Source organism: Orcinus orca, chromosome 13, assembly GCF_937001465.1.
Source record: "Orcinus orca chromosome 13, mOrcOrc1.1, whole genome shotgun sequence".
Classification (NCBI taxonomy): Eukaryota; Metazoa; Chordata; class Mammalia; order Artiodactyla; family Delphinidae; genus Orcinus; species Orcinus orca.
In genome coordinates, this window is record NC_064571.1 from 14,986,025 (window position 1) to 15,008,104 (window position 22,080).

General features: G+C 48.5%; 2 protein-coding genes across 2 annotated transcripts in view; one reads left to right on the forward strand and one right to left on the reverse strand.

Annotated features, from left to right (window-relative positions):
• TRABD2A (TraB domain containing 2A) overlaps nt 1-16,049 on the forward strand; it is a 53,448-nt gene extending 37,399 nt beyond the window's left edge. Inside the window, 5 exon segments of the mRNA XM_033431401.2 lie at nt 1,568-1,714; nt 5,481-5,655; nt 9,943-10,033; nt 13,426-13,677; nt 15,619-16,049. Of these exon segments, the coding sequence (XP_033287292.1) occupies nt 1,568-1,714; nt 5,481-5,655; nt 9,943-10,033; nt 13,426-13,677; nt 15,619-15,796 (843 nt within the window). The 3' untranslated portion in view covers nt 15,797-16,049.
• A 2,003-nt stretch (nt 16,050-18,052) lies between these two features.
• The window catches only part of DNAH6 (dynein axonemal heavy chain 6), a 292,253-nt gene continuing 288,225 nt past the window's right edge, over nt 18,053-22,080 (reverse strand). The window contains exons 76-77 of the mRNA XM_004271618.3: nt 21,649-21,871; nt 18,053-18,341 (exon numbers count right to left, since the gene is read on the reverse strand). Of these exons, the coding sequence (XP_004271666.2) occupies nt 18,238-18,341; nt 21,649-21,871 (327 nt within the window). The 3' untranslated portion in view covers nt 18,053-18,237. The remainder of the gene's footprint in view (nt 18,342-21,648; nt 21,872-22,080) is intronic.

Below are 22,080 nucleotides of genomic sequence, written 5' to 3' on the forward strand. Positions count from 1 at the left end.
AGATCCTTGGGGAGCTGACCTCCAGGAGAGGCTGGAGGAGGTGTCTCTGACAGGAAGGGGGGGATGTGGAGAGAAGAGAGGAGAGGAGGGGATTTTACAAACAGGGAGCTGCCTTCCTCCCCATCTGGTTAAGGTGCCTTGACAGGGACAGAGTAACCCAGGGAGGAAGGGGTGTGGAAGGAGGGTGTGTGGCAGGCAGGCTCACACGTGGTGGCCTGTGGGAAGCAAGGTGACAAGACTCCCATGCTCTTCGCCACTCAGAATGAGGAGGAGAAAGAAGGGGATTGGGGCTGCATAGTGTCATTTGATGACTTGAGACCTGCAATGTGTTATCTCCAGAGAATTGAAAATTTCCTGCTGAAGACCTCATGATCAGACAGGTCCCGCCTGTCTGCATTTCAGCCAGAGGGAGACGGGGAACATTCCAGCAAAGACAGTATCCTATACACTGATTACTGGGGCAGCTGTCAAAGGTGATATGTCTGTGTCCATACTTGGGTGAATGAGAGGGAAAATGCCACAGTGCTGTCAGGAGGCTTGTAGAGGGTGGCTGGTCCCAATTCTCACCTGGAAAGGTGCCAGAATCCCCGCCTTTACCCCTCTGACCTAGCTCTCCAGTGCCAAGGGCAATTCACTGCTTCGTAAAATTCCTTGAGTCTGAATTGTCCCCAAAGATGTTCCAGTTAACCCTTCTCTTGCAATGTGTGCCTGAAATCAGCTTGGGAAACCCAGCACGCTCTCCCCTCCTCGGGGAGAAGCAGAGCACACTTTAGTGTGTCAAGACTTGGCAGAGTTTCATAAAGATAAAAATCTGTTTGATTTTGTGTAGCCTTCATTCCCCCTCCTTTTCCCACAATAACTTCCATTAACATTCCATGGACCTAATGAGTCCATTAGCTGGCAGATGCCACCCTGATGGTTGGAAAAGACCTGTGTGTACTGTGTACAGTCCTGTCCAGTCCTTGATGTAATTGGAACCTGTTGGTTCGTGTGTCTGTCTGTGTGTCCCTCCCTGCCCCACCTCCCCAGGGCCTCACAAGCCAGCTCTTTGGGACCCTCACCTCTTGATCACTCTCATGGGAGAGTTTCAGGTTGTCGGTGTCCCTCTTAAGGCACTTCCCCAGGTGTCATCTGCTGGGGGCTGACTTGGGCAGGACTGTCCTCCTTTTCTTTGGACACAGTCCAGGGACTTGCATTCCCTTTTTTATTTTATTTTTTAATTTTTTTTGCTGTACGCAGGCCTCTCACTGCTGTGGCCTCTCCCGTTGCGGAGCACAGGCCCCGGACGCACAGGCTCAGCGGCCATGGCTCACGGGCCCAGCTGCTCTGTGGCATGTGGGATCTTCCCGGATCGGGGCACGAACCCGCGTCCCCTGCATCGACAGGCCGACTCTCAACCACTGCGCCACCAGGGAAGCCCTGCATTCCCTTTTGTAGCGGCAGGGTCCATTCCTTATATAACGAACACAGGTGAGGCTATTGCCAGCCATGGACAAAAGAAATAAGACGGCAGCTAATGATTCCTGTGTCAGAGGACTTAAAAGAGACCTATATTTTCTCTCCTCAGGTCATCTTTGCTTTAAACCAGCCCCTCCTGCAGCAGGAGAGCCTGTGAGCGGGCGGCCTTCAGATCCCCTATACAACAGAGGACCTCATCAAACACTATAACTGCGGGGACCTCAGTTCCATCATCTTCAGCCATGACAGCTCCCAGGTGAGAGCCCTTATCCCCTGCTCAGCTCAGGGTGCATTTAAGTGCAAGAATAAGGATGTCACCTGCTGACACTGGGACATCCTGTGTACAGAGGATCGAGGTCACGAAGGGCTCTAAAAATACAATTGGGCATATGTAGGTGTTGAGTGGGATGCTGCAGCTAACAAAAGCATTCTTTAGGAAACTTAAGAACTGAGAGGGGGACTTCCCTGGTGGCTCAGTGGTTAAGAATCCTCCTGCCAATGGAGGGGACACAGGTTTGAGCCCTGGTCCAGGAAGATCCCACATGCTGTGGAGCAACTAAGCCCGTGCGCCACAACTACTGAGCCCACATGCCACACTACTGAAGCCCTCGCGCCTAGAGCCCATGTTCCACAACAAGAGAAGCCACCGCAATGAGAAGCCCGTGCACCGCAATGAAGAGTAGCCCCTGCTTGCTGCAACTAGAGAAAGCCCGCGTGCAGCAATGAAGACCCAATGCAGCCATAAATAAATAAATAAATTCATTTAAAAAAACAAAAAAAGAACTGAGAGGGGCATTGATGAGAGCTAATTCCCAGACGAAGTCAAAGGATGAAGCTTCAAGGGACTTGGCGGCAGGCCCCATGGCTTAGGCAGCAGGCAGCATGAACCAGCCTTCAGAGAGGAGAAGGGTCTGAGTCTGAAAGCCTCCTTGCTGGCTTAGGTAACTTTTGAGAAATGATGGAGCAGAGCTTTGGCTGTAGCTTCTGGTGACTTCCAGAAACATGTGAGCACGATGCAATGGGAAGTGTTCCTGGTATTCTTACGGAGGGGCACATAAGAAGCTGGGGAGGCTGCCAGCATTTCCGGTCATGGATTCCATCCTGCAGTACTGTAGTGAGTGTGGCCGAACTGGTGCAGTCAGTGTAGACACAGGCCAGGCCTTACCTGGGGGCCACCTAGGGGAAGAAAGTGGCCGGCCAGGGCTCAGAGGATGGCAGCCTCCCTACAGGAGGGAGGTAGGATGGATATCTGTTATGCTTCGATCAACAAGCTTCCCGTGGGACAAACCCTGGCTTCCTTCCCTTCCCCACTAAGATCACGTGGAAGTGGCGAGTCCAGCTGAGCTTCTGACGTGGGGGAGTGTTTTGTCTTGCCCACCTTCAGGACACTGGAAAAGAGAGAGGCGGGAGCTGGTGGGTGTGAGTGATGCTGTCCAGGTCTGTTAGATCCAGGGACCCTGTCATAGGAAATGGGAGTGAGTATAAGAGGTGAAAAAGGAATGTCCCAGAGAGAGGGACTCACCCTGCAAATATCAAAAGATAAAAGGAACTTTCCAGAAAGTCTACAGAGGGAGGAAGTAAAACCAAGGCAGAGCAAGCAAGAGGAAGTAGAAAAGAAGAAATACACTAAAAAAGGCATAGCAGAGTTTGCTGGTGATCATTCTTACGTACACCCTGGGTGGGGGAAGTGGGGAGAAGGGTCAAGGTCACTTGGGAAATTAAAATTTGAGGCGGCAGATAACAGTTAATCTTTTAACTTTGGGTTGGGAGGTGCTTGGGAGTTAGTTATACGGGCAGATGGCACGGCTGACAGAGCTGTTTGGGGACAGCTGTCTTACGCGTTCCTCTCCTGTGGCTCCTCCATGCCTGTCCTGTTCACGGGGCCCCTGCGGGTGCTGTGGGGTATGGGGAATGTGCCTGCCGTTGTGGAATGAGGGCCAGGCGCGTGGCCGAGTGGTGCAGGTTGTAGGGCATGTCTGGCATTTAGAAGGTGGAGCAGGACGGCAGGGGGAGGTCACCTTGCACATTTGGGGCTGCCTGCGTGGAGAGGCTGCTGGTGGAAAGGCACTGCTGTGTGGAAGAGAAGAGATTTTGGGAAACGGAGGGAAGGATCTTACATAAATGACATGATTAAAAAAAAGACGACAAAGGAGAAGATGAAGGCTCTTGACTTGAAAATGAAAGAATATCATTTCAAGGAAATAACAGGAGAGCTGTTATCCAGAAAATGGAAATTGATGTCTATATTACAGCGTGTGAGGATTTTCAAAAGGTCTTTCTAAGGGTACTGGAAGTAGGAGAAGGAGTAGGGTATATATCCTACTCTGTATTTGACTAGGATAATTTTTTTTTTTCTTTTTTTTGCGGTACGCGGGCCTCTCACTGTTGTGGCCTCTCCCGTTGCGGAGCACAGGCTCCGGACGCGCAGGCTCAGCGGCCATGGCTCACGGGCCCAGCCGCTCCGCCGCATGTGGGATCCTCCCAGACCGGGGCACGAACCCATTGTTTGCTGCATCCGCAGGCGGACTCCCAACCACTGCGCCACCAGGGAAGCCCTGACTAGGGTAATTTTTAACCTTGTTAAATTCCAGGGAGCAGGAGAGGGGGCGGTGGGGCGAGGCCGAGGTTTGGGGCTGGGGAGAGAACCAATGCAACGTGTCAGCCTCGCCTACAGCTACTGTGTTGCAAAAACCACTCCTGATTGTCACAGTTTTGGTGTATTAGCACCCTGTTGTTAGCCAAAATACTGAAACTGGCTAAGATGTGCGCTAGAATCAGGTGAAATATTCACCAGTAGGGCAAAGAACGGTGGAGAGAGCGAGAGGGAGAAATGGGAATTGGAGAAATAATGAAAATGTAAAGATAAGGAATTTATAAAACAGTTGACTGTCTATAGAAGTTCGATGTATTTGGTAATTGAATCATAATGGTTGATTCTAAAGTATGTAATTGTGTAAAATTATTTTTATGAAAAAATCTTGTGTGAATCAAACAAGTTAAAACTACGGATGTGCTGTGGAAGCATCCCAAGTGTCCACTGACAGATGAATGGATGAAGAAGATGTGGTGTACACACACACACACACACACACACACACACACACACACAATGGAATATTACTTGGCCATAAAAAAGAATGAAATAATGCCATTTCCAGCAACATGGCTGGACCTAGAGGTTATCATACTAAGTGAAGTAAGCCAGACAGAGAAGGATGAATATATGATATCATTTATATGTGAAATCTAAAAAAATAATACCAATGAACTTATTTACAAAACAGAAACAGACTCAGAGACATAGAAAACAAATTTATGCTTACCAAAGGGAAAAGAGGGAAGGGAGGGATAAATTAGGAGTTTGGGATTAACAGATACAAACTACTAAACATAATACAGAGAAACAACAATGATTTACTGTATAGCACAAGGAACTGTATTCAAGATCTTGTAATAACCTATATTGGAAAAAACTATATGTATAACTGAATCACTTTGCTGTATACCTGAAACTAACACAATGTTGTAAATCAACTATACTTCAATTAAAAAAAACACACAACTGTGACGTGCTATGCACAGAAATGGTTTCCTTATAGAAACACGTGGCAACAAACAGAATCTTTTTTTTTTTTTTTTGGCTGCCCGTGTGGCTTTCGGGATCTTAGTTCCCCAACCAGGGATCGAACCTGTGCCCCCTGCAGTGGAAGCCAGGAGTCCTAACCACTGGACCGCCAGGGAATTCCCTAAACAGAATCATTTAGATGGAACAGAAATACCATTTGACATAGCCTAAGAGTTCTTTCAGGGCACTTCATTTAATATTTTCTCACTTGGGTTACAGAGAATGATATTACTGTCTGGAAAAATAGCCAGCAGGAGGCTCCCAGAATCGTGTGTCAATTTTTACCTTTTTCTTGACAGCGTCTTGACCCTCTGGCCTGGGTGATTTGATGCTCAAATTAAGCAGCTTTGTTCATAACTCTGTTGCCCTTAATTGTTTTCTCTTTATTTTGGCGGAGGTTCCCGATTTTATTAATGCCACGCTACCACCTGCGGAGCGCATCGCTGCTCAGGAGATCGACAGCTACTTCCGCCGGGAGCTTATCTACAAGCGGAACAAGAGAATGGGGAAGCGGGTGAAGGCCCTTTTGGAGGAGTTCCCTGACAAAGGCTTTTTCTTTGCCTTTGGAGCCGGTGAGTTGCAGGCTACCTCTGATTAGACCCAGGGCTCTGCTGCTTCTCCCGAGGAGGGGGTGTTGAGGTGGGGCCCTGCTACGCGGTGAGAGGAGTGACACCTTCTTAGACTTTTTGATGATGTCAGAGTATCCGTCGTGGTTGAAACTTTGGTGCCTGTGACACTAGCTCTCCCTCCACGTGGGGCTCCTGATACACTCCGCAACCAGGAAGGCATTCCTCCCTCTTCTGAACTCAGCACTTAATCCCAACTTCTTACTGGCACCTTTCTGTTTTTTAACTTCCCTTAAAATTCATCTGTTTTCTCTCTCCTCCCTGACTGTAGCGTCCTAAGTCTAGGGCTGGGGGCTGATACCTCAGCTATTATTAACCATGAGTAGTATACATGGAAATACACTGGGAAAATTATTTCCTTTTGTGGGATTTTTGAAATAAATTCTCTTATCTTCTTGAGTGATTTTAACATATCTTTGCAGCCTCCAGAATTAAGGACAGAAATGCTGGAGGCTGGGTAGTGTGCAGAAGTGTGTATTTGCTGGTCTAGGTTTCTTTTCAATTCTTCCACTAGCTTCATAAACTTGAACAAGTCACCCCGCTTAGTTTTTTTTTCCTTACCAGTAAAATGCGGGGATTGGAGAGAAGCACTTCCGGAATAGCAGAATGAGTGATCCAGTGTGATCTCCTGATCTCACGATCCTTAGCTTACTTACATCTGCAAAACACCTACCCCCCTTTTTTGCCATGTGCGATAACATTCACAGGTTCTAAGGATTGGGATCTGGATATATTTTGGGGAAACGTTATTTAGCTTACCACAACATCTGAAAATTAATGTAATATCCCATATTAATGGAATAAAAGACAAGAATCACACGATCATCTCAATGGATGCAGAAAAGCATTTGACAAAATGGAACTCTTTCATGATAAAAACACTCATCAGACTAGGAATGGAAGGGTACTTTAACAACCTGTTAAAAAAGTTGCTATGAAAAACCCATAGTTGACATCATCTTTTTTATGGCCAAGTAATATTCCATTGTGTGTGTGTGTGTGTGTGTGTGTGTGTGTGTGTGTGTGTGTGTGTGTGTGTATATATATAGCATATCTTCTTTATCCATTCATCAAGTTGACATCTTTTCATAGTTGACATCATGAAAGACTGAATGCTTTCCCCCTAAGATGAGGAACAAGACACGGATGTCTGCTCTCACCACTTCTCTTCGACATTGTGCTGAAGGTTCTAGCCAGGGTAATTAGACAAGGAAAAGAAATAAAGGGCATTCACATTGGAAAGGAGGAAGTAAACCATCTCTTTTTTCATCATCTTGTGGATAGAAAATCCTAAGTAATCCACAAAAAACGCCTATTAGAACTAATAACCGAGTTCAGGATACAAGGTCAATATACAAAAACCAGTTGTATTTCTATACCCTAGCAATGAATAATGTGGAAATGCAACTAAGAAGCCAGTTCCACTATATTCAGTATCTTGTAATAACCTATAATGGAAAAGAATCAGAAAAGAATATATACGTACATATATTTACACATACATACACATTTATATATACATGTATAAAACTGAATCACTTTGCTGTACACCTGAAACTAACACAACATTGTGAATCAGCTATACTTCAAGAAAAGAAATAAGTTAAAACAAAAGAAACCAGTTCCATTTACAACAGCATAAAAAACACTAAGGACTCAATTTAGTGAAGAGCAGATGCAAAATAAAAACTAAAAACATCATGGAAAGGAATTAAAGAAGACCTAAGTAAATAGAAAGACATTTCATGTTTGTGGATTGGAAGACATAATAAATAGTGTTAAGATGACAACGTTCCCCAGACTGAGCTACACATTCAGCGCAAGCCCTATCAAAATCTCAGCTCCCGAAAATGCTTTAAAATAAGTGGTGAGGGTTGCACCACTTTGTGAATGTTCCCCAAATCACTGAATCGTACACTTGAAAAGAATGAATGTTATGTTATGTGAATAATATTCAATAAAGCTGTTGTAGAAAAGAGTAAGGGGTCAGGTTGCTGTACCTTGTTTGTTGAAAAATTCTATCATGAAACAAATCGCAGTGTCGGCCTTGGTAGCCCTGGGTGGGTCTGGGAGTGGCTTCCTCCTCCGTGAGTCCCGTGTTCCGTAGTTGGATTGTGGACTGTGCTGTGTGGCGCTGTGCCCATGTCCGGCCTGTGTCAATGAATGGCTTTCAGCTGTCAGCCCTCACCCTGCAGGCACCCCGACAGGGGTCAGGCCCCAGAGGGGCGAGGAGAGGCTTTGAGAGGACGTCAGCCTGCCAGGTGGGTTGGACCTGGGCAGTTTGGAGGGCCAGCCCTCCAGATGGAGACTCTGCTGGACAGATGGCACAGGTGACACTGGGACACCAGGGCTTGCCTGATTCTCAGTCATGGTTCTTCATACGGCTGCAGCTCTGGATAGAGACCTCACAGCCCCTGGGCACTCTGGGTATCAGGAGTGTCCTGCATAGCCACCAGGGTGCAGTTATCTTTGTGGGGCTGCTTTCTCCACCTCATGAGTCTATTTCTTCTGGTGCCTTCTGAAGGCTGAGTTGACCAGAGGGAACCACAGAAATTCAGAAATTGCTCCCAAACTCTTAGCCTTGGCAGTGAGAAATTTAAAATGCTGTGTGGTTAGCACACTTTTGATTGTAAAGTGAGGATCTCCCCAAACTGAAAGCTCCAGAGGTTTAAACTGCCACAGTGACATCTGTCATGGGGATCTGCAGATGAAATTTAAAGATGAGAAATGGAGCTCACCTTTGGAGTAGAAGGAAATTGAAGTCACACAGAATAGCTTGGTCCTTAATGATAAAGATTGCTAATAGGGGCTGTTCATTCGCTCGACAAATCCTGTTTTCATTCCTACTTGGTTGAGAGCATGGACGCTGGAGCCAGACCACCTGGGCACCACCTGTGCCTCTTCGTCATCTGTAAAATGGGGGTAATAATACACCTATCTTATAGGGTTGTTGTTGGGGGGAGGCTGAATGATGTGTAAAGCACTGAGAACAGTGCCCTGCACCTCGTAATGCTCAGGAAATGTTAACTATCTTTATTATTGTGATTACTCCCTGTCACATGGACTTGGTAACGGCTGGGAGAGTGGAAGCCATCGCCGCAACACTCTGCAAGCTCAGTCTCCTCCCCCGGCCCCGAGTCCAGGCACACTCTATACATGAGTTTGCTGTGCTTCTGCATCGGGGCTAATCTGGGCCTTGCCAACGTCCCTTTCATCTGAGTCAGTTGCCCTTCATCAGTCTTGGGGTCCTAAACTCTACGGTTGGACCCAAGAATGCAGTAGAGCCCAGTACCTTCTGCCCCAAACACCACCCTCGGGCTCCCCAGGCTCCCAGAGGCTGCTCTAAGTTCCCTCTGCTTCTTCGTGCTGTGGCGTCAGGGCAAGGGAGAGTTTGGATGGACCTTAATTTGCTTTCCTGGTCTCTGCCTCTTGAGTATTCGGTTGTCCACATTGCATAGACTCTGGGGCCAAGCTGCCTGGGTTTAGATTCTGTTCTGCGGCTTCTTTTGTGTGTGAAGTCCTGAGCCTCCTTTACCTGTTTTCCATTTTCAAATGGAGATAATAACGATGCCTCTGTTCTGCTGGATCAGAGGATGGAGCGCTGCAACTTAATTAGCCATTTAGGACATTAACGTGCCAACTGTCACAGAAAGGGGCATTGTGACCCCAGAGGATCATGTCAGTTCTGAGCATCAAAACCTGAAATGAAAGAAGATGCATCCCAGGATCTACCCTTTTAAAATACTTATTTCACGATGCCACTGTAAGCTTATCTGGTTGATCTTTCCTGCTTTTTATTGAAAAAGAAAAAAGTGAAATAAAATTCAGGTTGAGGTTTCCAGCTCTGGTGGCTTCTGCTAAAAGGAGGGTTTTATTGTGCATTTTTAAGTAGACATAGGACAGAAGGGGCCTGGGGTCTCAGAGGTGCTTGGCTTACATAAACAAGAATGGTCAGGACTGTCAGCTCTGGATCCGGAGGTGGAAGGTTGGAACTTGGTGTCCTCTTAGCTGTGTGACTCGAGGCAGCTCACCGCATGGTTCTGATCCTGAGTCCTTATCTCTGAAACACGGCTTACCCTGGCAGAGCTGTTGAGAGGCCCCCTTGCAGAAGCTTTCTGAACTGTACTGGGCTGGTTAGAAGGGACGGGGTTGGCAGGGTTATTTCTTGGTTCTGGGGTGTGTGTTTGGGGGTCACGAGAGCTGCCACATTTCTGATCATTTTTCTTACTGCAGGGCATTTCATGGGCAACAACACAGTTCTTGATGTTCTGCGGTGCGAAGGCTATGAGGTAGAGCACGCCCCCGCTGGACGACCCATCAACAAGTAATCTTCCTGTGCTTCTATCCCGGTCAGGAAGCAGTTAGGGGAGCTGAGAGCCGCACAGGGCTGCTTGGGCGCCAGGGTGGGCTGTGTCCTGAGAGACTCCAAGGGCCCCAGCACGGACACCAAGCGGCCACTCGGTCCCCAGCTCAGCTGGCGTCCCCTCGTGGCTGGGACTGTGTCAGACTTGGGTTGGCCGGCCAGGCACTTTGGGCAGTAGAGGCCACACTGGCCTTTCCTCAGCAGTGCTTGGGGCAGAAAGGAAGGTAAGGGGAGGATGCTCTTTGGTCCTGGGGCCCAGGAGGGGTGATTTGACTTAACGCTCAGTGCCTTTGACCTGGGCCCTTGGGAAGTTTTAGGGAGGCAGGTGGTGGAATCGGTCCTAATGTAAGGTCAGGGGGGCTGGAGATGCTGGGAGTGTCTGTCAGACCCATCTCCGGGGCAGAAGCAAAGCCCCTTCTCTTTCTCTGAGCTGTTTCCTACCCCCAGGTCTGTTTACTTCTCATTTTTATGCAGAGTCACCCTCCTGCCCTGTGGCCCCTTCTGTAAAGAATTCAGGAGGCCGGGATCTCCCACCCTCATCAATGCTGCTGCCCCACGCTGGCCTCCCTGCTAGTCTCTGCCCCTTGTCCAGTCCTAGTGGGCACAAGGTGGCCCTTCCTACCCACTTTGTACCAGTCTGGGCTGCCCTAACAAAATACCACAGACTGGGTGGCTTTAACAATAGAAATTTATTTTCTCATGGTTCTGGAGGCTAGACGCCAAGATCAAGGTGTCGGCAGGTTTGGTTTCTCCTGAGGCCTCTCTCTTTGGCTTGCAGGTGGCCTTTTCACTGTCCCCATGTGGCCTCTCCTTGGTGTGTGCACAACTCTGGTGTCTCTGTGTGTCCACACTTCCTCTTCTAAGGACACCAGTCAGACTGGATTAGGGCCCAACCTAAAGGCCTCATTTTAACTTAATCACCTCTTTAAAAGTCTTGTCTCCAAATACAGCCACATTCTGAGGTACTGGGGTTAGAGCTCCAGCATGTGAATTTTGAGGGAACACAGTTTAGCCCACCTTCCATTCCTCTCCCACTCCCTCCAGATGGTGGTCACTAGCGCCCCTTCCTGGCAGAGCCCTCAGCTGCGGTGCGAGGACTCCAGGAGGAAAATACATGCCCTCTGCTGAGGGGACGGAGAGGGGGTCCAGCTGTGGTGCCTGCCCGATGGCTCCCTTCTCCAGGTCTCCGGGTGCCCTCTTTCTCCTCGGAAGACCCACCTTCACCTCATGTTGTCTCAGGCCAGGTCCTCCTCTATCCCGTCACTCCAGAGGTTTCTCCTTGGGAGCCCGCTTTCCATCCCAATGAGCCATGATTCTCTGGAAAACTTGACTACATCCTGGGCTTATCTCATCCCCCACCTCTCTCCATATCTTGCACTCCGTTTATCAGTAACAGCCGTTCTTCACACAGTACTTTCTAGTTTACAAAAGCCCTCACCTAAGACTTCTTCTCATTTTCCACCTTCACCAGGCCTCTGGCTTCTTCCATTAAAATCTCTCTCAGATTTGCCCCCTTTGTTCCTAAGGTCATCGCCCTCTGGTCCCTTCTCCACCTTTCTGTGGGACTAATCTTGCAAGTGTCCCTGACTCAGAAACCTTCAGCGTTTCTTGTTGTCCTCTTCCAAAGTCCAGTTTCTTCATGATGATGCCTCGGTACCCAGACCCCACCTTTTCCCAGCACGGATCTGCCTCTGATATCAGAAAACCTTGTGTCCTCGCCGCTGCCTCTCCACCTCTGCTAATGCTCTTCCTTTCCACTGTCTGCAGTCTCCCTCCACTCTTGCCCTGACTGAGAAAGCCCTGCTGCAGACCTCCATCCATCTCTCCCTCCCGTTCTCCTTCAGCTCTGCGGGGAGAGCCCAGCCCTTAGGGATTCTCTGCTTGTTTGGCGGAGAGGGTCTGTAGATCTTTCCTCACCCACTGGACTGTGTGCTCTTGGAAAGCAGGGTGGGCTGGGCCCTCTGATCACTTCTCAGCCCCTGGCCCCAGGCTGACTGTCACGGCTGGGGTTTATCACACTATCTTTGGGGTTGCCAGAGAGGGCCCCGCCTGGGAGTGTGGATGGGTGTGTGTGTGTGTGTTGCTGGTTGTTCTCAGACTCCATAAATCTGCCTCTAACCCTGACACCTGCCCCTGGGGGAAGAGAGGTCAGGAGTCAATATTTAAAAAATCTCTCCGTGAGATTCTGACACACAATGAAGGCTGAGAACCAGTCCTGTCATTTACTGGGCTGCTCACACTTCCCTGGGGAGGAAGGAACGTTTATTGATCAATTGTCAGGTGGTAACTTGGTTCACACCGACTCTCAGTTAACCCTCAACACCAGCCTGTGGGGTGGGGGTTTCTTCTCCTTTACTGATGAAGAAACCGAAGGTGACACAACTTGTCAGAGTCAGGATACAGTTCGGACTCCTCGCCTGCACAGCCCTTTTCTTTCTGCCCTTTCTTCTTCCAGTTTTAGCTTTCCAGCCCCTTCCTCCCTGTTCATGTAGTTTCCTCTGCCAGGGATCTATTCAGTGCCCCTACCCTTAATTCTATCAGAGTCTGTGAGATCCAGTGCAAAGGCCTGGGTTCACCCTCTCCCACGATCCTGGGGAGTTTGATGTGGATGGCTGCAGCAGCTGTCCTGACTGTGTTCTGTGAGGGTAGCGTCTAAGAGTTTTCAGTGGTGCACTTCTTTCTCTACGGTGCTCCTGGGTGAGGTCATGAGAGAGCATGAGGTCCCTAAAGGAGCTCCTGTTCAGGGAGAAGAAGGGGCGAGGGACTCTGGGCCCAGAGCCAGGGAGATGCCCATAGTGAAGGGGTGGGTGAGGACATAACGAGGGCACTGGCTGTGGAGGTACCTCCTTCCTTCTTCCCCTTCTCGGCAGCCACGTGATAATCCTTGAGGGATCTGGGCAGGCTGCTGTGGCTGTTGAAGAGCCTCTTTCTGAGCAGAGCCCTTATAGGGATACAGGAGGGAGGAACAGGGTTGAGGGCCACTTCAATTGTTCTAAGTAAAGAGCATTTAAACATTTTTCACTCCTCTTAAAACGCCGTAATCTTCAGTGACTTTCTAGGCAGTGGTGAGCCGTTGTTAGGCAAGTGCAGTAGTTATAAGCGGTTAAGAAAGAATCTTTTATTTCTTCCCCAGAGCTAGGGGATTTGGAGAGAGTACAATGAAGGTGTGTGAGGGAGAAACAAAGGCGTCAAAGTGATCACTTTTCGAGGTGGTTTTGAGACCCCTGCCTCCCCAGCCGGCTTGAACTTTCACATTATCTGCCTTTTGTGAGGTCCCGAGCCTTAAAGGCGGGGGAGGGCATCATGCTGGGGGACCTTCCTTCAATTCCTCTTCCTTCCTCCTCTGTTTACAGAGAAGAGACCAGAAACCCGTTGTCACAGCCCGCCCCCTCTGCCGTCTTGGCTCCGGAAGCGCCCGCCCCGGAAGCTCAGGTACCGGAAGCTGGGTCTGCCGGGCCCCCACTGTTGCCGCTCCACCAGCCTCTGCCCAGAAGTTCCTACCTGCCGGGCGAGGCACGACGAAAGTTCCGGAAGAAGCGGAGGCGGCCGCAGCGGAGGCAGCGGCTCCGGCAGTTCATCGACCTGTGGGTCCGACTGGAGGAGAGGTGAGGTGGCTGGGCCGGCCTGGGCCAGCCACGAGCCCATCGCCCGGTCAGTCCTGACCCCGGAAGTGCGGGTGGGCAGCAGCCCAGGAATGCAGGTCACACCGCTTCAGGGGCGGAAGTTCAAGGCTGTGGTAGGGGGGTGAGTGGCCCCACCATCACGGTGCAACCTTTCTCATTCCTCATGGCCTGGACAGCGGTCTTCTGTCCACTCTGGTGGAGGTGAATCCAGATTAAAAGTAACTGCTTCAAGCCAGGGCGGGGGCTAGGACCCCATATGTATCTCTGTTAATGAACAGATGGGGCGGGGGGCATGGGTGGGTCTGTTAAAAGTAGTATGAGGCTGGAATAAAGGTTGAGAAGAACTTGATTTCCCAGACCTTTCTCCACCGCAGATCAGGGAGAAGCTCACAGCTTTCCGGAGCTGGAAGCACCTCTGTAGGAATGGGCTTGTTCAGCCCCTACGTTTTGCAGGGAGCATGGTGACCACAGAATGTGCACTCGCAGAGATGCCCAGTGGGTGGATCAGAGGTGGGTAGAGGAGCCAAAGATGGGGACCCAGCCTGGTTTCTGCTGGAAGAACTACACCAGAGAGGCCTGGGATCCAGGCTACAGTTCAATTTATACCAAACTTTTTGAGTTCTTCCTATGTGCCCGCTGTTGTGTTGGTGCTGTGGCTTTGGGGGTGAACCAGACCGACACTGGCCCTGCCTTCATGGCGCTCACAGTCTGGGGAGGAAGCTGGATTTTGAGTTGATTATTCACAAGGGGAGTGTAGGGGGCTGCGGGGACCCGCGTGTGTGTGTTTGTGTGTTGGACATTACTACCTAACTTAGGGTGGCGGGTGTCAGGAAGGGCCTCCTGGAGGAAGCGACCTTTTGGTTGCTGCTGAGTAGAAGCCTGACAAAGTGAAGCCCAATGAACAGAGCTTCTGCGTCTGGATCAGGAGATGCAGGCATCTGATACCTGCATAGGTGCTTAATAATGAATGTTGAATGAATGTGTAAACAACTGAACAGGGAGGGGAGGGAGTTCCAGCAAGGGGAACAGTGCAAAAGCCTGATGTGGAGAGAGTGACCATGTTAAAGGAACCAAGATGGAGTAATTCTGGCTGGAGCCTGGGAGGTCAGTGGGAAGAGGGGTGAGGTAGGTCTAGAAGGTAAATTGGATGGAATCACTGTGAGAATCTCATGCCTGAGAGAAGTAGGGTGCCACTGAAAGGTTTGAGGCAGGCATCCCGTGTGCTGTGGGGTTTGCATTTTTAAATGGACAGAAGCTGGCAGCCAGATGTGACTTGGAGAGCAGGGACAGATCCTGTTGGTGTCCATGTGCCCCATGGTGCCTGACACGGGGAGGCTCCTAAACCATCCTTCACTGATGGAGGAATACACTGACCTGTTTAGTACCTTCTCAGTCTGGGCCATTTCCTTTCAAGGTGGCCATGCAGGGATTGGGCACTTTACACCAGAGCTGAGCTGAAAGGACCAGGTGAGCCTGCGCTTGTTGTGTCTTGACCTGGGAAGGCTGCGTGGTGTTCACATGAGACCCAAGCTGGGGTAGGGGAGAGAGCCAGAGACCCGGAGAGGAATCCTCCTGGCTTGGCGGTGCCTCTCTGTGTGGTCAGGGAGGAGGGTCCCTGCTTGGCATTGCCCAGAGGCTGATAATTAGCAAGTCTGAGCAAACTAATTTTAATAATCCTTGAACCAAGAAGCAAATAGCTGGGGGAGAGTTGTTCAGTGTGCTGATCTTCGTGCCTGTATCATTTGGTTTTGTTGTAGCAGTAGTCACGAGGGCCAAGATGTAGGAAATCTATTAACGTACTAAGATACATTCCTGTCTTTGGAGAAGAGAGGTGAGAAGGAGCTGTGCAGGCCTTTGGGGGCCTCGGAGTATCCAGTGGCTCTTGCTGTGCCCTGAGACTGTGTCTTTCTCTTTGCCTCCAAGTGCTGGGATCCCACAGCTCCAGGTCCCCGTTCTGGACAGGCGCGTCTCCGCCAAGCTGCGGCTCCCTCGCCCTGGGCAGTCTCCCCACAGCCAGATGGTGGTCAGCAGTGCCTGCCTGTCTGTCTGGACACCTATGTTATGGGTGCTGGCTTTCCAAACAGAGACAACCCTCCTGTAATGACCAGAGAAGCCAAGATCTGATGCCTCGGACTTGAAGGACAGCCATTTTGTACTCCACACTCTGCTCCGGCCCTGATAGGCCCAACCCAGGAGAAGAGACTCAAAATTAAAAAGCCAGCGTTGATTCTTCTTTTTCCAAGGAATGACTGGGTTATCCAGCAATGCTTGGGGGAGGTGTATAGTTTTGTAACGTAATGAGCTGTATGAAAATAATTAATTGTAAGAAAATTATTAAATACTTCTTTTGTGTAGATTTTTTGCCACAGTGTGTATACCAAGCAAACAGCTCTTTTTGCTCACATGCTCTGAATACTATCCGTGCTGCACTCCTGGCCCCACTCCTGGGTCTGCCTGCAGCCATGGACCCTGCCCCTTTCCTCCTTCGTGCTGCTCTTCTCCCCATCCTCTCCTGGTTCTGGATGCAACAGTCAGTAGGCTGTGGAACTTCTGTTCTGCTCCTGTCTATTCAAGGTCTCGTGACTAGTGTGGGTCCTGCACTCTGACAAGTGCTTTCATTGTGTACAGTGTGTGAGGGTGTCTCATCCACATGCTGAAGACTGGTGGATAGGTAGGCTTTGTCAGGGGTGTTGTGCAAGAAAATGGGTTTCAACCTCTCCCCCGTCCCTGTCCTGTGTGTTACTTATTATTTATATGTCTTTGTGTTTTCCAAATAAAGTCTTATGAAGAATCTGTATATAAAATGATTAAAAATAGAATTTCCCTAGTTGAGTCTGAAATGGGAACTTTCAGCCCTGCCCAGCTGATACCCGCCCCCCGCACCCCTGCGGCCACCATGGTTACAGACCAGGGTCTCCCGCCTGTGGCAGAGTTTCCTTTTGGTTCTCCTGGGCCTCTGAGCAGCTCATAAGAACCCAGAGGGTCTGCCCAGGACTTGGATGGGGCCAATAAGAAGTATCTGGTTTCAGGTACCTTGATTGCCTGGGCTTACAGCTCTGTGGCCTTCCCTTCCTTTTTCCAGAGACTTTCTTGTGGGTTCATTCTTGGTCATTTCCAGGGCCAAGGAGATCTTTGAGTCCCACTGAGTGATGTGATGGCACTCAGGATCCATGTTCACCACCTTGGCTCCATTCTGTGCCCCCTGTATTGCAGGGGTAGGAGGGCTAAACTTTCCGAGATTCCCTTGCTGCTATGATCGAGAGTCTTCTAATGAGATACGCTTGGTGAGATTAGGAAGGTGAAAGGGGCAGTTTTTCTTTGGTCGTAGTGGCAGTTATGTTTGTGTCCCGGGTTTGTGTCCCGGTCCGGGAAGATCCCACATGCCGCGGAGCGGCTGGGCCCGTGAGCCATGGCCACTGAGCTCTGCGCGTCTGGAGCAGGCTCCAGCAGACACAAGTGTGTGCAGTGGCCAGGCTCTGCATGAGGCTGGTACAGCTTCCTGCAGCTTTCTGACCTCGGATTACAGCTGCTGCGGTGCCTAATGTCAACCCTCTGACTTCTGCAGCTGTAGCCACTCCCCTGACTTAGGAGGCACCTCTTCCCTCTGATTCCTAATAGAGGTGGTGCTCCCTGCTTCTCAGTGACTTGAGTCTACAGGATTGCTGTGCCTGACCGTGTTCTTCCTGTAAGCAGGGGGCGTGGCTTTCTCCAGAGGCCCACATCCTAGCTGGGTGGTACCTAATTTTTTGGCTCATATCCGGGCCGAGGAAGCAACAGACGCGGTTGGCAGGGCTGACGCAAAATGGTTTGCAAACCACAGCGGCTGCTCCATCTCAGCACTGCTTTGGAGGTGGCAGGGGCGCCAATGCACCTGGAGGGTGACTTGGCCAGTTTTCATACAGTTTTACCCCAAAGCGGAAAATTCCTCTGCCCTTGAGTGGGAGCGACCTGCACTACCGTGAAAGACCGCAGGCTCTTCTGAGGATTGTAATCCAGCCCCACAGCATGGGGGAATGGCACCATGGGCCCAGATCTCATGTGCTGGGCCCTGAGCCTTAATCTGGTCTAGACATGGAAGAACCTAGGGCCACGAGACTGACGTGTACAGTGGGCCTTTCACATTAGCGTGAAGAGGAAGGAAGCCCATGCGGATGAGGAAGTGCTGAGGTCTGACTCGCCGCCCCTCCCCCCCCCCGCCCCAGTCCCCTCCCCGCCCCGTCCCAGCCACCCCCCCACCCCCCCACGCCCTCCCAGCCACCCCCCTTACTGATGGGAAGCTGCCTCCTGCATGGGGGAGGGGGAGCAGGCTTAAGAGGTGAGCGCTGAACTCACTGCTTTCACATCAGAGCTTGAATTACCACCAGAAAGAGAAACTCAAAACACTTTATTTTAGGTTATAAAAGAAATAAAAGCCACACTTGCTACCTTTAAGCCAGATCAGAAGTAAACCTGTTTTGCTCGCATATAAATTACGCAGACTTTTCTCCCCCATCAGGAAAGATCTCTGGCCTGGTTCTTTTTAAGCACAGAGGTGGCACCTTTTCACTCATTTAGTTGGCAGAGCAAAGCCGATCCCTTGGCAATCCAGTAATCTCTGGACCGCTTGGAGGGTAAGAGGATGGTCACCACAAAGTTGGTTGAATGACCTAGTTAAGAATACAGGGAAAAAAGGGTTGTTACTTTAAAGAATAACCCCTTAATACAAAAACCACTGTACTGGGAGTTTAGACACCCGGGCTCCAGACCTGACTTTGCCTCTAAAGAAGAAGGGCAAATAGTCCTCTACAGATTTCAGTTTTATGCTGTATAAAATGAAGATGTTAGAACAAATGATCCTTTAGGACCTGTCCAGCTTAGACCTTGTATAACCTTATAAACTATGTTTCAGGTTCTCTGCAGTTTGTTTCAGGGAGCATTGGACTAGGATTGAGGCCTGAGTTTTAATGGGATTCAGGGGATACAATTGGTAGGTTGGGCATCCATCCGTTTGTCCATCTGCTTGTCCATCCATCCATCCATCCATCCTTTGTTCTACCCAGTAGGTAGGCACTGGGGTCCTGAGATGACTCAGTGCAGTCACAGGTATGTCCCTCAGCTCTGGGACATCTGAAGTAAGAGGGCACTTTTACCATTTCTTCACTCTGTGCCTGGTTGAGGGGGGCCAGGACCAGGTTGAGAAGAGGACCCTGCCCTCAGGATGGGGGTTGCTGTTTCTGGCCTTCACAGCAAACCCCATCTGTGTGGAGGTCGGGGCAGGTGGTGGTGTACCCAGCAGAGAATGCCTACGTCTCCCCTTTCTTTATCTTTGTACGACGTTCCCTGCATGGTGCCTTGGCAGGTGCTCGAATGACATTTTTTAGTACATATGCAGAATGTATATGTATAGTAACCATTAGTTTGAATTGAAATTCAAATAAGGTCCATACCTTGCAACAGTGATGTGTTGTTTAACAGGTAGTTTCCCCTCTGTTCCTTTTGCCACCCCCTTGTAATATATTTGTTGAAACAACCAGGCTATTTCTCCTGTGAGGTTTCCCAGAGTCTGGCTCTTGTTGACAGCATCCCTGTGGTGACTTTACACATGTTCCTCTATTCCTGCAAGGGTGGTTAGATCTAGAGGTGTGATCACATTCAGGGTTGAGTTTTTTTGGCAAGAATACTTCCTAGGTGGTGTGCACTTCCATCAGGAAATGCCTTGTGTCTGCTTGTCTTTCTTTGTTGGAATGGCAGCAGCAGCTGATAATTATTACTTAGAGCCATTATTTCATTAAGGTTAATAATTTTAAATTTTAGTGATGATTAAGTCTATAGAGTCCATCTGTGATTTAATTTTTGTATGTGGTAGGAGATAAGGATCTAAGTTTGGTATAACCAATTGTCCCAGCATCATTTGTGGAATAATTTCCATCTTCCTAATCAATTTTAAATGATGCTGGTATTATAGGTCAAGTTCCCATATATGCACAGTGCGTTTCTGGGCTCTCTCTCCAGTACATTGGATCTGTTTATAGAATCTTGTGCCAGTGCAACGTCATTTTAGTTACTACCTTTTCCTGAAAACCACAGAGTTCCTGTTGGAATTTTAGCCAATAATAATAAGAAAAATGACTCTATTAAAAAATGGGCAAGGGCTTCCCTGGTGGCGCAGTGGTTGAGAGTCTGCCTGCCGAGGCAGGGGACACGGGTTTGTGTCCCGGTCCGGGAAGATCCCACATGCCGCGGAGCGGCTGGGCCCGTGAGCCACGGCCGCTGAGCCTGCGCTCCGGAGCCTGTGCTCCGCAATGGGAGAGGCCACAACAGTGAGAGGCCCGCGTACCGCTAAAAAAAAAAAAAAAAAAAAAAAAAAAGTACATGTCCCTACAAAAACTTGTAAATACCATTATTAATTTAAAAAATACCTTTGAACACTTTTTTAGATTTGTCATAGGAGTGGGAGGTCATGTGACACGAATGTCTATTTTAGTTCTATTCTGCACATTACCCTTAGAGAACACCCTTTAACTGAATATTTTATTAGAAAAATAAATATCATCAGTATCTATATTTTCCATTCAAATGAGAAAGATTTTTTAGTTCTTTCTTCCTGGCTCCCCTCCCGTATTTCTGTCATCTGGAAATTTAGTTCCAAGTTATTATAAATTCATTTTTATGGTCAAACTATTAAAGATTTAACCATGTGTGTGTGTGTGTGTGTGTGTGTTTTAAATAGAGGATCAGTGGTGATTAATTTAGAGCCTCTGTATGTCCAAGATGGTCTTTATTACAACTTTTCATTCAGATGATAATTTGGTTGCACTTGCAATTCTGGTGCAAAGTTGTTTTTCCTCAGCCCTTTGAAGAAGTGTCTCTATTTTTATATGCACTGTGGATAATGAGACATGTCTGAAGTCAATATGATTCTCATTTTCTGGAATTTTCGTTCCAGTATATTAATGCATTTCATCTCTTTGAGAATTTTCTTTATTTCTGATGGTCTTAGGTATCACTCTGATATATCTACGTTTCTTTTAAAATTTGTTTATGTGTTCGTTGTATATTTTAAAAAATTACCCCTACCACTTTGTGAGATCTCTCAATCCGAGGACTCAACTGTTTCTTCAGTTCTGGGAAATTATCAGCCAGTTTTTCAAATATTACTGCTCTTCCATTTTTTCTCCTTTCTCCTTCCAGATTGCCTGCTAGATAAATGTTGGTGATTTTAACTCCTTCCACAGTGTCACTTAAAATGATTGCATTGTGCTGTCTTTTGAGGGATTTCCTCAGCGCATTCTCTTGTCTCACTCTCTAGCTGTCTGCATTCAATTCTTCAGCTTATCTGTTGATATGGCTTTCTTTTAATCCGGTTCCTTTTTTTCAGGGCTGTATCTCAGTTTCAGGTCTACTAAGATTTCTCTTTTTGTAGCATGGCATTCCACTTATTTGTTTTAAAATCTCTTTTCTGCGCTGAGTCTCAGTGGATTTGATCAGAGATAGATGTGTCTACTCAGTCCATCATTTTTCAATTAGAAGGCACTGCTCAATAAACTACTTTCTGGGACTTCCCTGGTGGCGCAGTGGTTTAGAATTCACCTTCCAGTGAAGGGGATGCGGTTTCGATCCCTGGTCGGGGAACTAGATCCCACGTGCATGCCGCAAATAGGAGCCCACTGGCCACAACTAAGACCCGGCACAACCAAAATAAATAAATAAATTGAAAGACACACACACACAAAATAAACTATTTTCTACTCATCAGACTAATAGAAGCAAGTATTGGCTTTATAATATTAATCTACACTCAGCATTAAAACAAATAGAATTTACAGCATTTATACATTTGTGTGTTATAAGTGGTCTTATTTTAAGCCTGGCTAATTGGTCCAAGATCACCCTTTGTACATTACAGTTCAGCATTTGGACTTTGATGATTGTAGTTTGCATTCGGTCATTATACTGATCTTAGAACATCCTCACCTGTGGTTGAGAGTGTTCCTGCCCGGGCCCCTGTCTTATAAAGTGGGGAGTGGTAGAGTGTTGGGTTTGGCTCATAATTTTGTTGGGGTTCAAAATGCACCACAGGCAGCATTGGATTCATCTGTCCGGGCAGTGCGTCTTCTATCACCATCTCCTCATTGTCCCATCGAGAAGCATCCATGAATATCCCATGGACAAGAACACCATCCTCAGGAGAGGGCAACTGAAAGACACCCAGAAGTTCATAGGTGAGAAGAGGAGGAGGGGTCAGTTTTGTGGGCCACCTCCTAGTCCTACATCCTCACTCAATTCTAAGAACCAATCCAGAGATTCTCTTATCACTCACATTTTGGAGAGGAGAATGCCAAGGCTCCAAAAGGTGAAATAATTTGCTTTTCAGTTTGTCACCAAATCTCATACTTTTCACACTCC